This window comes from Balaenoptera musculus, chromosome 15, assembly GCF_009873245.2.
Source record: "Balaenoptera musculus isolate JJ_BM4_2016_0621 chromosome 15, mBalMus1.pri.v3, whole genome shotgun sequence".
In the NCBI taxonomy this organism is placed as follows: Eukaryota; Metazoa; Chordata; class Mammalia; order Artiodactyla; family Balaenopteridae; genus Balaenoptera; species Balaenoptera musculus.
In genome coordinates, this window is record NC_045799.1 from 57,495,228 (window position 1) to 57,514,807 (window position 19,580).

The following is a 19,580-nucleotide window of genomic DNA, read 5'->3' on the forward strand; positions in this document are numbered from 1 at the left end:
TTCCAAGGTGAGTAAATGGAAGAAATAGGTAGATAAATAGATGGATGGATAGATGGATAGATGCATGGATGAATGGATGGATGGACAGATGGATAGATGAATGGATGGATGCATGGATGGATGGATGACTGATTGATTGCCAGGTGGATAGATAATGTTATACTGTGTCGGAAGATAAGTGAACGATATATACGTATGTGCTTTTATTGTGATGCAAGTAAGTGACTAGCTTGTATTGAAAAAGTAAAAATATTTATTATATGAGTTGTGTACACATACATGTTGTGTAGTATGATTTGTATCAAATCTCTTGTGTTGCGTGTATTTGATGTTTGTTGCTTGTGTAAGAGTGTGGGCTCTGGCTGCTACTACACCACCTGGAGTCAAATCCTGGCTCCAGCAAGCCTGTGTGGTGTTGGGTAATTCCTCTAACCTCATAAATTTGAGCTTCCCCAATTCTGGGCCAATATCAGTACCTACCTCACAGAATTGGTTTGTAGGTTAAATGAAATGATGAGTATAAATTCCTTATAGGGTGCCAGGGACATATATGTACCTATAAATATAGGCATTTTCCACAGTTGTCATCGTTATTGATGAATTATGCCACGTGTACCTGTTTATGGCCACACACACGCCATATTGTGCAGCATGTAAGTAGGTTTCCGTGGCTTGCACATGAGCACACTTACTATAGCGTATGTATTCTGTGCTGTGGTTTATGTCGTGTTGAATGTGTATTTTGTTTCCTGTTTGATGTGTGTGCATTTTCTCGTGGTTCTTCATGCCTGTGTTTCATTTCAGGCTCTGTTACATCGTACACGCTTTTGTGGTTTGTTAGCTGCGTTCACACACACAACATGGCTTTGCATGTAGATTTTGTTTTGTCACACGTGATCTGTTGGAATGCATGCAAACATCGTAACATCCTACATAGGAATTTTAATAATGTCCTAGAGCATATCTGGGTGCTCATGAGGGAGGCCACAGACTGGCTGTGTTTGGCCCGTGTGTTTTTCTATTTGTCAATGGAATTAGTTACTAGTATTTAAAAGTTGGAAGTTTTCACATATACTCAGATGACTGCTTTCTCTTTTAAAAACCGGAAGACCTGATAAGACTGGCCCTGCCTTCCGCTAAAACCATACTCAGCAGGAGTGGAGGACGACTGCCCCCTTTGGGTGTGGTGGGTTTTACGCAATCTGTCTTAGTTCTCCACATTCTCCATTGTTCTCTCCCTTTGACACCAGGGTTCAGCTGCTATTTTTAATTTCACTTCTGCTATTTTTCTCGCGCCCGGCCTGCCTTACCTATTCACCTTCCATCTCTAGCTTGCATCTGGCTTATGAACACAGAAAGTGGTGCCCTTCCGACAAATCCAAGAAGGGTTGATGAGTGAGGGGAGGGTGTGGAGACACCACACCCCCACCCAGGAGTCAAGAATCCCTGAGTCTCTGGAAGGCCTGTGCTTTTCTGGACCTGCCTGCTGCAGAGGGAAGTAGCCGCCAGGGGTACTGACCCTGCTGATGGAGAAGAGCAGTCCCGGCCGGTCGGAGCACACGCCCGTGAAGCAGAAGCGCAGCTTCCAGTAGAAGAGGTGTTCCCAGATGAAGGTGATGAGGCTGAGGGCCATGGCGGCCGCCAGCATGTAGAACACGCCCGCCATGTTGTCGACGTCCAGCTGGCTGCTCATCACCTCGTTCTTCTCGTTGTGGCAGATCCCCGTGAGCCACAGGGTCTCCAGCTCCTCCATCTCCCCTGGACAGAAGACAAGAGCCACAGGCAGTAAGGAGCAGGGCATGCACTGTGGGGCGGACACCCCTGCATTCGGGACAGACACGTGTGATTTATAGCCGTGCAACCTCAGTGAGAGTGACTGAGCTCTCCTGGTCTGCATTCCCTCACTTGCGGGGTGAAGATAATGATGACAACAACATCTATGTAATACCGTTGTAGGAGGATGAAGTGAGATCATGTATAGAGAGAATTTGGCACAGTCCCTGTCTTTTTTTTTCTTGGTCATCATTATTATGTTCTTCCCACCCCGCTTTTCTCTATCCTCGGCCGCAACACCCACCCAAGCCTGGAACAGGACATGGGATAAGCTGGCCGAAGCCTACATTAGAAAGACTCGCATTCCCATTCTGACTTCGTCATATACTAGCTGTGTGACTTCAGAGCCACAGTGATCCTGTCTGTGAAATGGGTATTATAATAGTGTATACTCCCTCGAGTTCTAGGGAGGATCAAATGAGCTGACATATGCAAAATTCCTAAATGTAGTGCCAGACTCATGGTAAGTTCTCCTAAATAGGAGCCTTCATGGGTTGTTGTAAAGGAAGTGCGTAACACAGTGCCTGGTACACAGTTGTCCTCAAATATATTTGTTTCTTCTTTCCTCTTCCTTTAGAACATCCAAGATGATTCCAAAAAGTCACCCCAAGTAGTGCACTTGGGGCACAAAGTGTTCCTTGAGAAGAAACATCCCAGTCGGCTCTGAATGGCCCCTTGCAAACGAAACACCTCCCCACTTCAGTAGGCAGCTAAAGAAGCAGGTGGGGTTTGCAATGGAAAAAAAAAGTAGGCACGGTTGGCATTATCTTGTCTCTCTTTTATGCACATTTTATCCAGTTGTCATTTAGGAGGAAATTCTCTGGTCTAAATGTCTAGTAATTATACTAGCTGTCTAGCAATTCACTAGGCTATGATTCAGGTCTTTAAAAATTATCCTTCAAAAACAGTGAAAATCAAGGAAGAGGCATAGAATGTTAAATGAATAGTACGACTATATTGTATATACATATGATCTCTAAGACATAAAAGATGTATGGGATTAAGAAATACAAACTACTATGCATAAAATATATAAACAACAAGGATATATTGTACAGTACAGGGAAATATAGCCATTATTTTATAATAACTTTAGGTGGAGTATAATCCATAAAAATATTGAATCATTATGTTGTACAATTTAAACTAATATAATATTGTAAATCAACTATACTTCAATAAAAAACACTTGCAGAGGCGTGCGGCGGGCGTGGTCTGGAGCCGGGAAGTCGCAGCCGCCGCTGCTGCCGCCATGACGTGCACAGGTCCTCGCCCGGGTGTTCATTCTGCAGCCGGTCAGGTGACCGGTGTTGCGGCCACTGCAGCTGCCCGCAGGACCCCTGGGCGCGGAGTATGCGCCACCTTGGCGCCTAGTCCCTGAGGCAGGGACGTCCTGGCCCAGAAAAGAATGCTGTTTAGGTGTGGCCTAACCATCTAAGTGAGGGCACTGAAGCTGCCTGGGGAAGGGCAAGGCCTGCGTTGCCGAACTCGGGCTCGGAGCCCCGGATTTGTTTGGGTTAGCAGAGATTATAAAAAAGCAAAAACTGGTGAGGCTAGAGACCAATGCTGGCAGGAATACAGGGAAAGAAAAAATCTCATGCTCAGTTGCTGGAGAAATAAGAAAAGGGAGGCATAAAGACGGTTAGAAACTTGTCCTAAGCCAGTTAGCTCAAAAGTGGAAGAGCTGGGATTCAAATCCAGAGAAGTGTCCACTTCAGACTTCATTCTGGGAGAAAGTAGTATAATTTACAAAAGGAGAAATGAGATAACACATCCTTTCCTAGAAGAGCATTTACCAATTCCCAGTCTGTGGTGCTTAACTGCTTGCGGGATCTTGGTTCCCAGGCCAGAGGTCGGGCCCGAGCTCCTGTGGTGGGAGCTCTGAGTCCAAACTGCTGGACTAACAGAGAACCTCAGACTCCAGGGAATATCAGTTGGAGTGAGGCCTCCCAGAGGTCCTCATCTCAGCACCAAGACCCAGCTCTATCCAACTGCCTGCAAACTCCAGTGCTGGACGGCTCAGGCCAAACAACCAGTAAAACAGGAATACAGCACCACACATCAAAAAAAAAAAAAAAAAAAAACTGAAACGACAAAAAAATATGTTACAGATGAAGGAGCAAGGTAAAAACCTACAAGACCAAATAAATGAAGACAAAATAGGCAACGCACCTGAAAAAGAGTTCAGAGTAATGATAGTAAAGATGATCCAAAATCTCGGAAACAGAATGGAGAAAATACAAGAAACATTTAACAAGGATCTAGAAGAACTAAAGAGTAAACAAACAGTGATGAACAACACAATTACTGAAATTAAAAATACTCTAGAAGGAATCAATAACAGAATAACTGAGGCAGAAGAATGGATAAGTGAGCTGGAAGATAAAATGGTGGAAATAACTGCCAGGGAGCAGAATAAAGAAAAAAGAATGAAAAGAATTGAGGACAGTCTCAGAGACCTCTGGGGCAACACTAAACGCACCAACATTCGAATTATAGGGGTCCCAGAAGAAGAAGAGAAAATGAAAGGGTCTGAGAAAATATTTGAAGAGATTATAGTCGAAAACTTCCTTAACATGGGAAAGGAAATAGTCAGTCAAGTCCAGGATGCACAGAGAGTACCATACAGGATAAACCCAAAAAGAAACATGCCGAGACACATATTAATCAAACTATCAAAAATTTAAAACTAGGAAAAAATATTAAAAGCAGCAAGGGGAAAGCGACAAATAACATACAAGGGAATCCCCATAAGGTCAACAGCTGATTTTTCAGCAGAAGCTCTGCAAGCCAGAAGGGAGTGGAAGGACATATTTAAAGTGATGAAAGGGAAAAACCTACAACCAAGATTAGTCTACCCAGCAAGGATCTCATTCAGATTCGATGGAGAAATTAAAACCTTTACAGGTAAGCAAAAGTTACGAGAATTCAGCACCACCAAACCAGCTTTACAACAAATGCTAAAGGAACTTCTCTAGGCAAGAAACACAAGAGAAGGAAAAGACCTACAAAAACAAACCCAAAACAATTAAGAAAATGGTAACAGGAACACACATATCGATAATTACCTTAAATGTAAATGGATTAAATACTCCAACCAAAGGACATAGACTGGCTGAATGGATACAAAAACAAGACCCGTACAAATGCTGTCATCTACAAGAGACCCACTTCAGACCTAGAGACACATACAGACTGAAAGTGAGGGGATGGAAAAAGATATTCCATGCAAATGGAAATCAAAAGAAAGCTGGAGTAGCAATTCTCATATCAGACAAAACAGACTTTAAAATAAAGACTATTACAAGAGACAAAGAAGGACACTACATAATGATCAAGGGATCGATCCAAGAAGAAGGTATAACAATTGTAAATATTTATGCACCCAGAATAGGAGCACCTCAATACATAAGGCAAATGCTAAAAGCCATAAAAGTGGAAATCGATAGTAACACAATAATAGTAGGGGACTTTAACACCCCACTTTCACCAATGGACAGATCATCCAAAATGAAAATAAATAAGGAAACACAAGCTTTAAATGACACATTAAACAAGATGGACTTAACTGATATTTATAGGACATTCCAACCCAAAACAACAGAATACACTTTCTTCTCAAGTGCTCGTGGAACATTCTCTAGGATAGACCATATCTTGGGTCACAAATCAAGCCTTGGTAAATTTAAGAAAATTGAAATCATATCAAGTATCTTTTCCAACCACAACGCTATGAGACTAGATATCAATTACAGGAAAAAAACAGTAAAAAATAGAAACACATGGAGGTAAAACAATTTGCTACTAAATAGCCAAGAGATCACTGAAGAAATCAAAGAGAAAATAAAAAAATACCTAGAAACAAATGACAATGAAAACACAATGACCCAAAACCTACGGGATGCAGCAGAAGCAGTTCTAAGAGGGAAGTTTACAGCAATACAATCCTACCTCAAGAAACAAGAAAAATCTCAAATAAACAACCTAACCTTACACCTAAAGCAATTAGAGAAAGAAGAACAAAAAACCCCCAAACTTAGCAGAAGGAAAGAAATCATAAAGATCAGATCAGAAATAAATGAAAAAGAAATGAAGGAAATGATAGCAAAGAACAATAAAACTAAAAGCTGGTTCTTTGAGAAGATAAACAAAATTGATAAACCATTAGCCAGACTCATCAAGAAATAAAGGGAGAAGACTCAAATCAATAGAACTAGAAATAAAAAAGGAGAAGTAACAACTGACACTGCAGAAATACAGAAGATCATGAGAGATTACTACAAGCAACTATATGCCAATAAAATCGACAACCTGGAAGAAATGGACAAATTCTTAGAAAAGTACAACCTTCTGAGACTGAACCAGGAAGAAATAGAAAATATAAACAGACCAATCACAAGCACTGAAATTGAAACTATGATTAAAAATCTTCCAACAAACAGAAGCCCAGGACCAGATGGCTTCACAGGTAAATTCTGTCAAACATTTAGAGAAGAGCTAACATCTATCCTTCTCAAACTCTTCCAAAATATAGCAGAGGGAGGAACACTCCCAAACTCATTCTACAAGGCCACCATCACCCTGATACCAAAACCAGACAAAGATGTCACAAAAAAAGAAAACTACAGGTGAATATCTCGGATGAACATAGATGCAAAATTCCTCAACAAAACAGTAGCAAACAGAATCCAACAGCACATTAAAAGGATATTACATCATGATCAAGTGGAATTTATCCCAGGAATGCAAGGATTATTCAATATACACAAATCAATCAACGTGATACAGCATATTAACAAATTGAAGGATAAAAACCATATGATAATCTCAATAGATGCAGAAAAAGCTTTTGACAAAATTCAACACCCATTTCTGATAAAACTCCCCAGAAAGTAGGCATAGAGAGAACCAAACCTACCTCAACATAATAAAGGCCATATATGACAAACCCACAGCCAACATCGTTCTCAATGTTGAAAAACTGAAACCATTTCCTCTAAGATCAGGAACAAGACAAGGTTGCCCACTCTCACCGCTATTATTCAATATAGTTTTGGAAGTTTTAGCCATAGCAATCAGAGAAGAAAAAGAAATAAAAGGAATCCAAATTGGAAAAGAAGAAGTGAAACTGTCACTGTTTGCAGATGACACGATACTATACATAGAGAATCCTAAAGATGCTACCAGAAAACTACTAGAGCTAATCAATGAATTTGGTAAAGTTGCAGGATACAAAATTAATGCACAGAAATCTCTTGCATTCCTACACATTAATGATGAAAAATCTGAAAGAGAAATTAAGGAAACACTCCCATTTACCACTGCAACAAAAAGAATAAAATACCTAGGAATAAACCTACCTAGGGAGACAAAAGACCTGTATGCAGAAAAGTATAAGATACTGATGAAAGAAATTAAAGATGATACAAACAGGTAGAGAGACATACTATGCTCTTGGATTGGAAGAATCAACATTGTGAAAATGACTATACTATCCAAAGCAATCTACAGATTCAATGCAATCCCTATCAAACTACCAATGGCATTTTTCACAGAACTAGAACAAAAAATTGCACAATTTGTATGGAAACACAAAAGACCCTGAATAGCCAAAACAATCTTGAGAAGGAAAAACAGAGCTGGAGGGGGCTTCCCTGGTGGTGCAGTGGTTGAGAATCTGCCTGCCAATGCAGGGGACACGTGTTCGAGCCCTGGTCTGGGAAGATCCCACATGCCGTGGAGCAACTAGGCCCGTGAGCCACAACTACTGAGCCTGCGCGTCTGGAGCCTGTGCTCCGCAACAAGAGAGGCTGCAATAGTGAGAGGCCCGCGCACCGCGATGAAGAGTGGCCCCTGCTTGCCACAACTAGAGAAAGCCCTCGCACAGAAACAAAGACCCAACACAGCCAAAAATAAAAAAATAAAAAAAAAAAAGGAGCTGGAGGAATCAGGCTCCTGGACTTCAGACTATACTACAAAGTTACAGTAGTCAAGACAGTATGGTACTGGCACAAAAACAGAAATATAGATCAGTGGAACAGGATAGAAAGCCCAGAGATAAACCCACGCACATATGGTCACCTTATCTTTGATAAAGGAGGCAAGAATATACAATGGAGAAAACACAGCCTCTTCATTAAGTGGTGTTGGGAAAACTGGACAGCTACATGTAAAAGAATGAAATTAGAACACTCCCTAACACCATACACAAAAATAAACTCAAAATGGATTAAAGACCGAAATGTAAGGCCAGACACTATAAAACTCTTAGAGGAAAACATAGGCAGAACACTCTATGACATAAATCACAGCAAGATCCTTTTTGACCCACCTCTTAGAGTAATGGAAATAAAAACAAAAATAAACAAATGGGACCTAATGAAACTTAAAAGCTTTTGCACAGCAAAGGAAACCATAAACAAGACGAAAAGACAACCCTCAGAATGGGAGAAAATATTTGCTAATGAAGCAACTGACAAAGGATTAATCTCCAAAATATATAAGCGGCTCATGCAGCTCAATATCAAAAAAACAAACAACCCAATCCAAAAATGGGCAGAAGACCTAAATAGACACTTCTCCAAAGAAGATATACAGATTGCCAACAAACACAAGGAAGGATGCTCAACATCACTAATCATTAGAGAAATGCAAATCAAAACTACAATGAGGTATCACCTCACACCGGTCAGAATGGCCATCATCAAAACATCTACAAACAATAAATGCTGGAGTGGTTGTGGAGAAAAGGGAACCCTCTTGCGCTGTTGTTGGGAATGTAAATTGATACAGCTACTATGGAGAACAGTATGGAGGTTCCTTAAAAAACTAAAAATAGAAGTACCATATGACCCAGCAATCCCATTACTGGGCATATACCCTGCGGAAACCATACTTCAAAAAGAGTCATGGGGCTTCCCTGGTGGTGCAGTGGTTGAGAGTCTGCCTGCTAATGCAGGGGACATGGGTTCGAGCTCTGGTCTGGGAAGATCCCCCATGCCGCAGAGCAACTGGGCCCGTGAGCCACAACTACTGAGCCTGCGCGTCTGGAGCCTGTGCTCTGCAACAGGAGAGGCCGCGACAGTGAGAGGCCCGCGCACCGCGATGAAGAGTGGCCCCCGCTTGCCACAACTAGAGAAAGTCCTCGCACAGAAACGAAGACCCAACACAGCCAAAAATAAATAAAAAAAATAATTAAAAAAAAAAAAAAAAGAGTCATGTACCACAACATTCATTGCAGCACTATTTACAATAGCCAGGACATGGGAGCAACCTAAGTGTCCATCGACAGATGAATAGATAAAGAAGATATGGCATATATATACAATGGAATATTACTCAGCCATAAAAAGAAACAAAATTGAGTTATCTGTATTGAGGTGGATGGATTTAGAGTCTGTCATACAGAGTGAAGCAAGTCAGAAAGAGAAAAACAAATACTGTATGCTAACACATATATATGGAATCTAAAAAAAAAAAAATGGTTCTGATGAACCTAGGGGCAGGACAGGAATAAAGACACAGACGTGGAGTTGGACTCGAGGATATGGGGAGGGGGAAGGGTAAGCTGGGACGAAATGAGAGAGTAGCATTGACATATATACACTACCAAATGTAAAACAGATAGCTGGTGGGAAGCAGCTGCATGGCACAGGGAGATCAGCTCGGTGCTTTGTGACCACCTGGAGGGGTGGGATAAGGAGCGTGGGAGGGAGATGCAAGAGGGAGGTGATATGGGGATATACGTATGCATACAGCTGATTCACTTTGTTATACAGCAGGAACTAACACAACACTGTAAAGCAATTATACTCCAATAAAGATGTAAAAAAAAAAACCCTGCAGAGAAAATAAAGGAAATAGTCGAAATGTTTGATTTTGTTTTGAAGAGAGTAATCATAATTATTGGTTTCACATTGCTCTCTTTTTTAGGTTTTGTAAAATTTGTGTATATTGCTTTTGGTTTGTTCTCACTCTTGAATGACTCGGCTGAACACAGAAATCTAAGTTGACAATTATTTTTCCTTGACCTTTTGAAGATGTTATTAAGCGTCCTTCTGATCTGGACTGTAATTGTTGAGAAGTCAGCTCATAATCTATTTGTCATTACTTTCTATGCAATCTGTATTTTCTCTCTAACTGCTGTTGAGAATTTCATTTTGTCTTTGGTGTGGAATCTAGGTGTGAATGTTTTTATATGTTCTGCTCTGGACTCAGTGTGATTCTTCAATCTGATGATTCATAACTTTAATTCTGCAAAAATTTCACCCATTGTTGCTTCAGCTCTTAACTCTTACCTTCTTTTAAGTTAATAGACTTTATTTTTTAGAATAGCTTTATATTTAGAGAAAAACGGAGCAGAAAGTACAGAGAGTTCCCATACACTCCCTCTTTCCATTTCCTTTGCTTTCCCTTATTAACATCTGGCATTGATGTGGCACATTTTTATAATTTATGAACCAAATACATTATTATTAACTAAAGTGTACAGTTTACATTAGGGTTCAATCTTTGTGCTGTACAGTTCTGTGGGTTTTGCCAATGCTTAATGTCATGTATCCACCGTTACAGCATCATACAAAACAGTTTCAATGCCCTAAGAATTCTCTGTGCTCTAGCTGTTCATCCCTCCTCACCCCTCATTCCAACTCCTGGCAACCACTGATCTTTTAACTGTCTCTATAGTTTTACCTTTTCCAAACATCATATAGTTGGAACCATATAGTATGTAGCCTTTTCAGACAGGCTTCTTTCTCTTAACAAGATGCATTTAAGGCTCCTCTATATGTTTCCCTGGCTTGATAGATTTTTTTTTTTTAAATCTCTGAACCATATTGCATTGCATGGATGTATAGTTTGTTTACCCATTCACTTATTGAAGGACATCTCGGTTGTTTCAAAGTCTGGGCAATTATGAACAAAGTTCTATAAACATTCATGTGCAGGTTTCTGTGGGGACGTAAGTTTTCAACTCATTTGGATAAGTACCTAGGGGCATTACTGCTGGATTGTATGGTAAGACTATGTTTAGCCTTGTAGGAACCTGCCAAACTGTCTTCCAAAGTGACTGCACCATTTTACATTCCCACCAGCAATGAATGGGCTTCCTGTTCATGTGACACGTCCTCACCAGCACTGATTAGCGTGTCAGTGTTTTGGATTTCGACCATTCCAATAAGGTGTGTAGTGGTATCACATTGTTTTAATTTTCAATTCCCTAATGACACATGATAATCCTATCTTTTCTTCTTCTGAAATTGTTTAAAATATTCTAGATCTTCTCATTGTATCTTCCAGGTTATTAACTTTGTTTTCATATTTTCCATTTCTTTATTGTTCCATCCTGCAGTTAGCTGATTCCCACAGATCTATTTTCCAGTTAATGAATTCCTTCATTAGTAATACTTGGCTTTATGCTTTAATTTTTAATCTATTTTAATTGTGACATTCATCTGGCTCTTTTAAAATTCTGCCTGTTCTTTTTATCATAAAGTCCTACTCTTTTGTTATGACTTTTAAAACTTTTATACATTTAATAATTTCACACCTACATTCTTTCAGATTATTCTCAGCCCCACACCCCATCCCTGCCCCCTTAGTTCTTGGGATTCTGATTTTTCTGTTTGCTGTGCATGCTGACTTTCATGGTGGATTACTTTCTTGTGGTATTTGTAACTTTTGACTGTGAGCTAATCTTCAGCAGAGCTGTTCTCCCCCTAAACCCCATGGGACTCCCAAGCATCCTGGACTACAGGCATGTCCCTACAGAGGGGTCCTGGGTTTGCTTCTGCCATGGTTCCAGGGCCCTTCAAAGTATCAGTTTTTGTATAAAATAAATTTTACTGTAATTACTGCACCATTTAAGTAATATACACTTAGATCTCCATACTCATTTGGGTTTTAATTTCTCACTCAGCTTCAAATGGATGGCAAGTTCCTTGTACTTTCTTTGCTTTGATGGACAGTTTTTTCTAGTCTCCTTTTCATGGACTCACTGATGGTCTCAGATTTATGCAGTGGTATCATTTTCTACCCTCCTTGCACAGTTCAGGGTCCCCACGTGGATGTTAAAGCCCCAGGCTCCATCCCTACTGCCTGTATCCCTGTAGGCACCTCAGCTGAAACGTACCATGAGAATATCCCATGCCCCTCTGTTTCTGACACCTAAGGATTTCTCTTTCTTTTGACCTTGGCTGTGCATTGTGGGCTTGTGTATGTGTATGTGTGTGTGTGTGTGTGTGTGTGCGCGCACACCTATAATTCTGCATTTTTATGTGTTTGTAGCATGAAGGGGTCCCATATCAGTCAGTTTTCCACTGTGCCACCACCATTTGTACGAGTATAACTTTTGTAATAATGATTTTTTAAAAGCATACATATTTACGGGAGAAAAAATGGGAAATGTATCCTCATAAATTCTTCACCCACAAGGAAGGGTGCTGGTTGATCAATGGTGCAGGCAAAGAGGTGGGAAGGGATATCTTGATTTCAATTCCTTTCCTTCCGACAGCCTGCAGTGCTTTCATATAGTCACAAATGTCATGGGACACTCGGCAATATGACCTCGCTCTCCACCCAACACCACAATTGACGCGTCCAGATTCGCTGCCTACTATGTGCTTCAAGATTTACATGATGGCTTCCTCCTCGGCCCAGAACACCGACGCCATCCCTCCAAAAATACTACATGCTATTGACCTTCTCCCTCTCTTTGGAGTTTGTGAGGACTCAAAAATGGGTCTTTTCACCACATTGTGTCAAATTCCCAGCAAGTTTTCCCTTTGGTGTTGTCCCAAAGAGAGCCAGGTTTGGATGCCTGTAACAGGGTCAGTCTCGGTAGAAGGAATATCATTTTGATTTCTTTCAGGATGTAAATATAAAGATTTTTCCTCTGCCCTTTGTGCAAACCCCTCTGCACACCTCTGCACAAACACCCGGGGCCACGTCCCGAAAGGGAAGCAAACGCACATTTCTCAACACCAGTTACAACCTGTTCTAATCATTTTCCAGCCATTCATTTCCTGCCTCGTGGCCTTTTCTACTAGTGCACTGAACTGTAGTTCAAATACTTTCTGATTTCATTTTTAATTTACTCAAGTATATTGTAATCTCCTTGAGGGAGATCAGGGACCACGTTTTTTGATTTTGGTATTTCTCATGGCCTGCAGCACGTAGTAAGCATTGGATCCATATTTTCTGTTCCTGTTTCTTTCCTTATATCTCCAGGCTTCAATTGGGCAGCATTGCAAACAAAAAGGTCAGATATGTTGGGTGAGTTTTTCTGCCACATAAACACAGGAGATAACAGAGCAAAAGGGAACTTGCAGCGGCTTGAGCGTAAAAGGCTGGGAAGTCTGCATGTCCTCGGCCAGGGAGAAGAAGCAAATGCCATTTTTTTCCAGGAGGCAGCCCTGTGCTGCTCTTTCCATGTCAGTTTCTCCCATTACAAAGAGGCCATGATCTTTGTCAACGTGCTCGTATGAAGGGGAGCCGGTAAATGGGAAAATTAAACGTCTTTCCTGAAGCAGACTGATTCTTGCTGGGAAGACAAAAGCTAAAGGTGCTCCTGTGGGCAGAGGGAGCCTGCACAGCTTTGGGTTTGCAGCCAGGGCCATACTGTCTTTCTCTCTCCAGCAGACAGCATTATCTATCCACTCACAAGGTCGAAGCCATGGGTTTCATATTTGAAAAAAAAGAAGATTCAAATAGACATCATCCAGCAAATCACAGGAAAGAATGTTTCAGGTAGAAAACACTAGAATAAACTACAAAAGGGAGTACCCTTCCCTGAAGGGTTTAGGGAGTGTGTCGAATCATCCCGTTAAGGTCTATCTAGACAGTGACAGGAGGTAGAACTAGGGTCAGACTGCCTGCAATCAATTCGCCTTCAACACTCACTACCCATTTGATCTTGGTTCCGATACTCTGCTTCTCTATCCATCCACTCAACCATTCGTTTACCTATTTTTCTAGTCCTTTAGTTAAAAAAGTTACATAAATTCTATTCTGCTTCAGGCACTATACTAGAGTTTTCACAGATTAACCCAGGCAGCCCTCATATCAACGTAATGTGGCTGGTGTCACTGTCCCACCCATTTTACAGATGAGGCACAGAGAGGTTAAGGAACTTGCTCAGTCTCTCTGAGCTCCAGGTCTAACAGCTACCAAATGCAGCACAACAGTATTTACCTATAGGAGTTTTGTTGGAATTAAGCGAGGTTGCATGCATACATTGTGCCTGGCACACCTTGATTACTCAGTATGTATCCCTGAAGAGATCTTTATTTCCTGCCTGAAGCCAGGGAACTTGGTGGGTGGCGTGGATCACATACCCCTCCCTGAGCCCTTCCAGTTCATGGAGTCTATGATTCCAAGAATGCACGTCCAGAGAGAAGGCTTAGCTCTCCAATAAGAACTTGCAATGTCCAAAGTCAGAGAAATCAGTTCCTTCTCTGCCCTCAGACTCGTCCTCTGCGCTTCCAGAGGGACTGCAGTTGCCTTTCAGATTAGATTTCATTCTATTCTGCGAGGCTGTCTGAGTGCTAAGGGGGTTGCTTCGGGAAAGGATTTTATAGCATGCAATGTGACCAGCCTTCACAGTGCCTCAGCATTCCTCCCCCGAGGTCGGTTGTAAAAAGTCCATTTTGAACCTGTACCCCTTAGGTTTTGTCCAGGGCCTGAGAATTTGCTGAAATACATCTTCTAAAATCAGCCCACACATATACCCTTGCAGGCACACATCTACATATTTTTTTTTTCTTGGTTTCTGGCCAAAGCCCCTGACCCTAGGCAGTGATGGTATGGAAAGAAACAGTGTGTGGTTTTGAGAAGCTGGGTTTGATGTTCTGTTTCATTTCTAGTTGAGGAAGCGAACGCTCTGGGGGTCTCTGAGGACCTCATTGGGTTGTGCCTTACTCCCTCACTCATTCATTCACTCACTCGTTCATCCACTGAAGAAAGAACATTACTAAAGCACTTAGTGCGAGGTCGGCATCTCTGTATTTTCACGGAGATGAATAACACATAGTCTTTGGCCTCTACCAGCTCAGAGTCCTGCTGGAGAGACAGTCATGCAAACCAGTAATTATGGCAAAATGAGACGATTGAATTTGCATAGGGCTGGAGGTAGCAAGAAACATGGAATGTTTTGCCATCAGAGGGTGGTTCAAAATTTGGGAGAAGAAAGAAGCCATCAAAGGAGAGGCCTGAAGGGCAGGAGCCAGATGGCAAATGACTCAGCTTTTGTGCTAAGGGATCTGGGGTGTCCTGGGAACAGTGGAGCCATTGGATGAGACTAGCTGTATGCCTGGTAGACCCAAGATTCTTCACTTGCTGTCCATGTTTTTGCAGTCCTGGCCTGTGATTGGAAACCACGTGTAAGATTGGCTGGTACAAGACATGGAAGCAACCTAAATGTCCATCGACAGATGAATGGATAAAGAAGATGTGGTACATATATACAATGGAATATTACTCAGCCACTGAAAAGAATGAAATAATGCCATTTGTAGCAACATGGATGGATCTAGAGATTGTCATACTGAGTGAAGTAAGTCAGGCTGAGAAAGAGAAATATCGAATGATATCCTTTATATGCAGAATCTGAAAAGAAATGATACAAATGAACTTATTTACAAAACAGAAACAGACTCACAGACTTAGAGAACGAACTTATGGTTACCAGGAGGGAAGGATGCGGGGAAGGGATAGTTAGGGAGTTTGGGATCGACATGTACACACTGCTATATTTAAAACAGATAACCAACAAGGACCTACTGTATAGCACGGGGAACTCTGCTCAATGTTATGTGGCAGCCTGGATGGGAAGGGAGTTTGGGGGAGAATGGATACATGTGTATGTACGGCTGAGTCCCTCTGCTGTGCACCTGAAACTATCACAACATTGTTAATCGGCTATACTCTGATATAAAATAAAAAGTTAAAAAAAAAAAAAGATTGGCTGTTACAGGTGGGTGAGGAATGGCAAATTTGAACAATGGTGCTATAGTGTGCAAGAAGGTCACCAGTAAATTCTATCCCAGTGATAGAGATCTGTCAGGGTCCTCCCCTGGTCTCAGAGGCAGGCAGTACAGGCAGACTAAACTCTCCTGCTCCCAGGCTTTGTAGTGACTGGGAGAAAGTCACCTGTAAGAAATTGCTGATGAGGATCCATTGTAAACTGTTATTAATATCACCACCACCCATAACAATTTACTCTGGATCTACCAGTTGCACGGTATCGTGCTGAAAACTTGGCAATGGCTATCTCTGGGGTCCAGCTCAGAGGTCTCCATCTCCAGGAAGTCTTTCCTGAATGCACAGGGATGGGAGTATGAGACTATGTTTTCTCCTTCCATGACATCTTGGATATCTCCTCAATAGAGAACCTGTCACACTGGAATATAACTGCCACTTGCTTCTAAGTTCTCCCCATTGGAAGGTGAGTTTATTCAGGGTGGGGATCTTGTCTTATGCTTCCTGTATCCCCAGTCCCTGGCACAGGAATTGGCACATAGTAGGTGGTCCATAAAACTGTGTTGACTGTAGATGACACAAGTCTCCTCTCCTCGATCAGCTTGTGATCTACTGGTCTGAGCATCAGCAAGAGCCAAGGAGAGGAAGGAATCTGTGAAACCCCAGGCAAAGGGGTCAGGAATCGTTTCTGAAACACAGAAATCAAGGCTGACTCTTGGGGAAAGCAAGTTCCAATCACAGATCCCAGTGACAGAGTCCAGTGGTCCCCCCCAGAGATGCACCTTCCATCTATAGCCTGAAGACATCAGGGGGATGTTGCTGTTGATCCCATTAGGGTTTGCTGTGAACACTGAGAGGGAAACTGACCCTGTTTCAAGCCTGTTTCATGTCTTTCCCCAGGGACCGGCCACTTGGGGTTTCTGAGAAGCCCAAATGGAATTGGAAATGGCACAGGAACAACTTTCTTTGTAGGAAATATAGGGCACCCTCATCAACAGGCTTATGTTCTCAATGAGAACAGATCCGGTCTCTGTGAGCTCTGGGCTGTGGTCCTGGGAGTGATGGTGGCTGGGGGGCTGCAGCACTGAGACCAAGTCCTTTCCTTACCAATCGCCCGGGAAGGAAGCTGCTCGTCAGAGCTGGGATGTAGTCTGTGGCTTTGGAACAGAGTGAGGTCAGCCAGACCTTCTGATCACTGACCTTGGGGCCTTGGCTTCACTAATCCCACACTCTTGATTAAAAGCCAGATGACCTTGGATCTGGAAATAATGGCATTCCAGAGCCTAGGACCTCTGTATCCATGATCTCTAAATTGAACAATTTGCTAGAGAGAAAAAAGTACCTTTGGGGGGAGGAGAGGAATAGTACAAGATTCTGGACACAAATAGACTGAATTTGGAAGATAAATCTCCCTTATTTAAATGTCAGAATATTCCATTTCTGTATAATGCTGAGAAGTCACAAAACCAAAATAAAAATAGGGCTAGGCTTAAATGTACCCAGTTAGATGCAGACACGGCTGTCTTTGGCATAAATGTTTTAGCACCACCTTCCAACTGAGGTCTCTGCTCTGCGGATGGAGCTCAAGTGTCGCAGAACTCACTGCTGCTTGTCGCCACCTGGCTGAGATCTCATAGGCCACCTGATCAACCATGCAAGTTGGTGTTGGGGAATTTTATGCACACAGGTCCCCGACCTGTGTCTCTCGAAGAAGAAAAAGGAAAAAGAGGAGAGAGGATTGGGCAACTCCATCAAGCATCAAACAACGTACATGGTCACAATTTTCCATTAGAGGGTGGAGTTGGCGAAATATAACTCTCTGGAGTAAGACTGCAGAAAAATGGCAAGAAGTCCAGGAAATCCTGTGTGTACCAAGCCCTTCTGGAGTCAGCTTCACCAATTTGCCTCACACACCTATAGATGGTCAAGTTGCTATACATTTAAAGGAGTATGCACTTGTGAGCATAAATGGATTCATAGTAACTTTTTGACACTGCACATTTTCTCAATCAATAGTCCTCACATCCTATGACTCACTGTGTAAGAGTGTGAGGGCCTTTTAATATCACAGAAAGATCCTTGTGTTCTAAAAGGCTGTGAATGTAAGAAAAAAAAAAAAGAAAAAGATAGCAATAATCCTACAACCCATGCCAAGAAATATCTTCTTTCTTTCAGCAAGTAACATGACATCACTGCCTTTCAGTTCCTTTTTAATTGAAGTGCTATCAACAAGCTCTCTGAGACTGTAAAATCTTTAAGCAAAGGGATCACACCCATTGTCCATTTTACCTGCATTTCTCAATGCCTAGGACAGTGCAGGGAGCTCAGTGGGCACTCAAGACTTGGTTGTGGCTTGAAGGAGAAAGAGAAGGAGAGAGTAAAAAGGAAAGAAAAGAGGAGAGGAAATGGAGGAGCAGAGAGGGAAGAAAGAGGAAAGAGAAGAACAGAAAGGGAGAAATGGGGCCCTTATAGGCAGGATCCTGTACCTGTTGTCAGAGCTATCCACGACTAAGGTGAAGAAGACCCGGCTTCCCTTTCTGTGGAGCGTGGCAGGGTGAGTGGGAGGGCTGGGCTGTGCCCTACGAGAGCTCGCCCGTCCCGATTTGATGAGAGCCTCCTCTCCCTACTAATGGTGGTGGTGCTCCTCTGGCTTCCTCTCCTGTATCCCAAGTATGAAGTACCAGATGGGGGTGAGCCCACAGCCAGAGGTGCCTGGGAGAGTGTGTGGGGTATGGGAGTAGTCAGGTTCAGATTCCAACGCAGGAGAGTGTGTGGGACAGACATGACGATCCTCTCGTCCCATTCCACTACGATGCAGCTGAGGTCCAGATAAAGAAGCTGGGAATGGAATCTGGGTCTTTCAACTATTGGCTATGATCATACAACAACATCCAACCACACAGACCCTGAGGAACACACCGAGAATTCAGTTATACAAGCCTGCCTTACCTCTCTCAGGGATGGCAGAAATAGGGCACTCAGAAATTAAAGGAGGGGGGAGGGATAAATTAGGAGGTTGGGATTAACATAAAAACACAACTATATATAAAATAGATAACCAACAAGGGCCTACTGTATAGCACAGGGAACTCTACTCAATATTCTGTAATAACCTGTATGGGAAAAGAATCTGAAGAAGAATGGATATATGTATATGCATAACTGAACCACTTTGCTGTACACCTGAAACTAACACAACATTGTAAATCAACTATACTCCAATATAAAATAAAAATTAAATTAAAGAACAACAAAAAAAGAAATTACAGGAGCCACATGCACTGCTGGTGGGAATGTAAATTGGTTGTACTTCTTCTGAAAACTTTAGAAGTATCTACTGAAGTGGAGTGTATGTACATCCTATGGCCCAGCAGTTTCATTCCTTGGTGTATTCCCCAACAATTAAGTGCCTACATGCACCAAAAATATGTGCAAGTATGTTCAAAGCAGACAAAAATGAGAAATAACAAAAATGTCTATCAATAGCAAGTGTATAAATAAATTCCAGTGTACTCGTACAATGGAATACCATGTAGTAATGAAAAAAACAGTAAGCTATAATTAGTAATGCAGTAATATGGATCCATGTCATAAAAGACACAAGTGAATATATGTTGTATGATTCCACCATTTATTTAAAGTTAAAAAGAAGGCAAAACCTACCCATGACCATGGAGGGCAGAATGGCAGTTACCTCTTGGGGTGATATTGGCTGTAAGAGGCCACAAGGGACCTTTCTGGGGTGCTGGTCATGTTCTAGATCTCAATCTGGG

General features: G+C 42.0%; 1 protein-coding gene across 2 annotated transcripts in view; it reads right to left on the reverse strand.

Annotated features, from left to right (window-relative positions):
• GRIN2A (glutamate ionotropic receptor NMDA type subunit 2A) overlaps positions 1-19,580 on the reverse strand; it is a 379,488-nt gene that overhangs the window by 16,254 nt on the left and 343,654 nt on the right. For both annotated transcript variants that reach the window (XM_036827160.1, XM_036827162.1), the window contains one exon: positions 1,520-1,758. In XM_036827160.1, the coding sequence (XP_036683055.1) occupies positions 1,520-1,758 (239 nt within the window). The remainder of the gene's footprint in view (positions 1-1,519; positions 1,759-19,580) is intronic.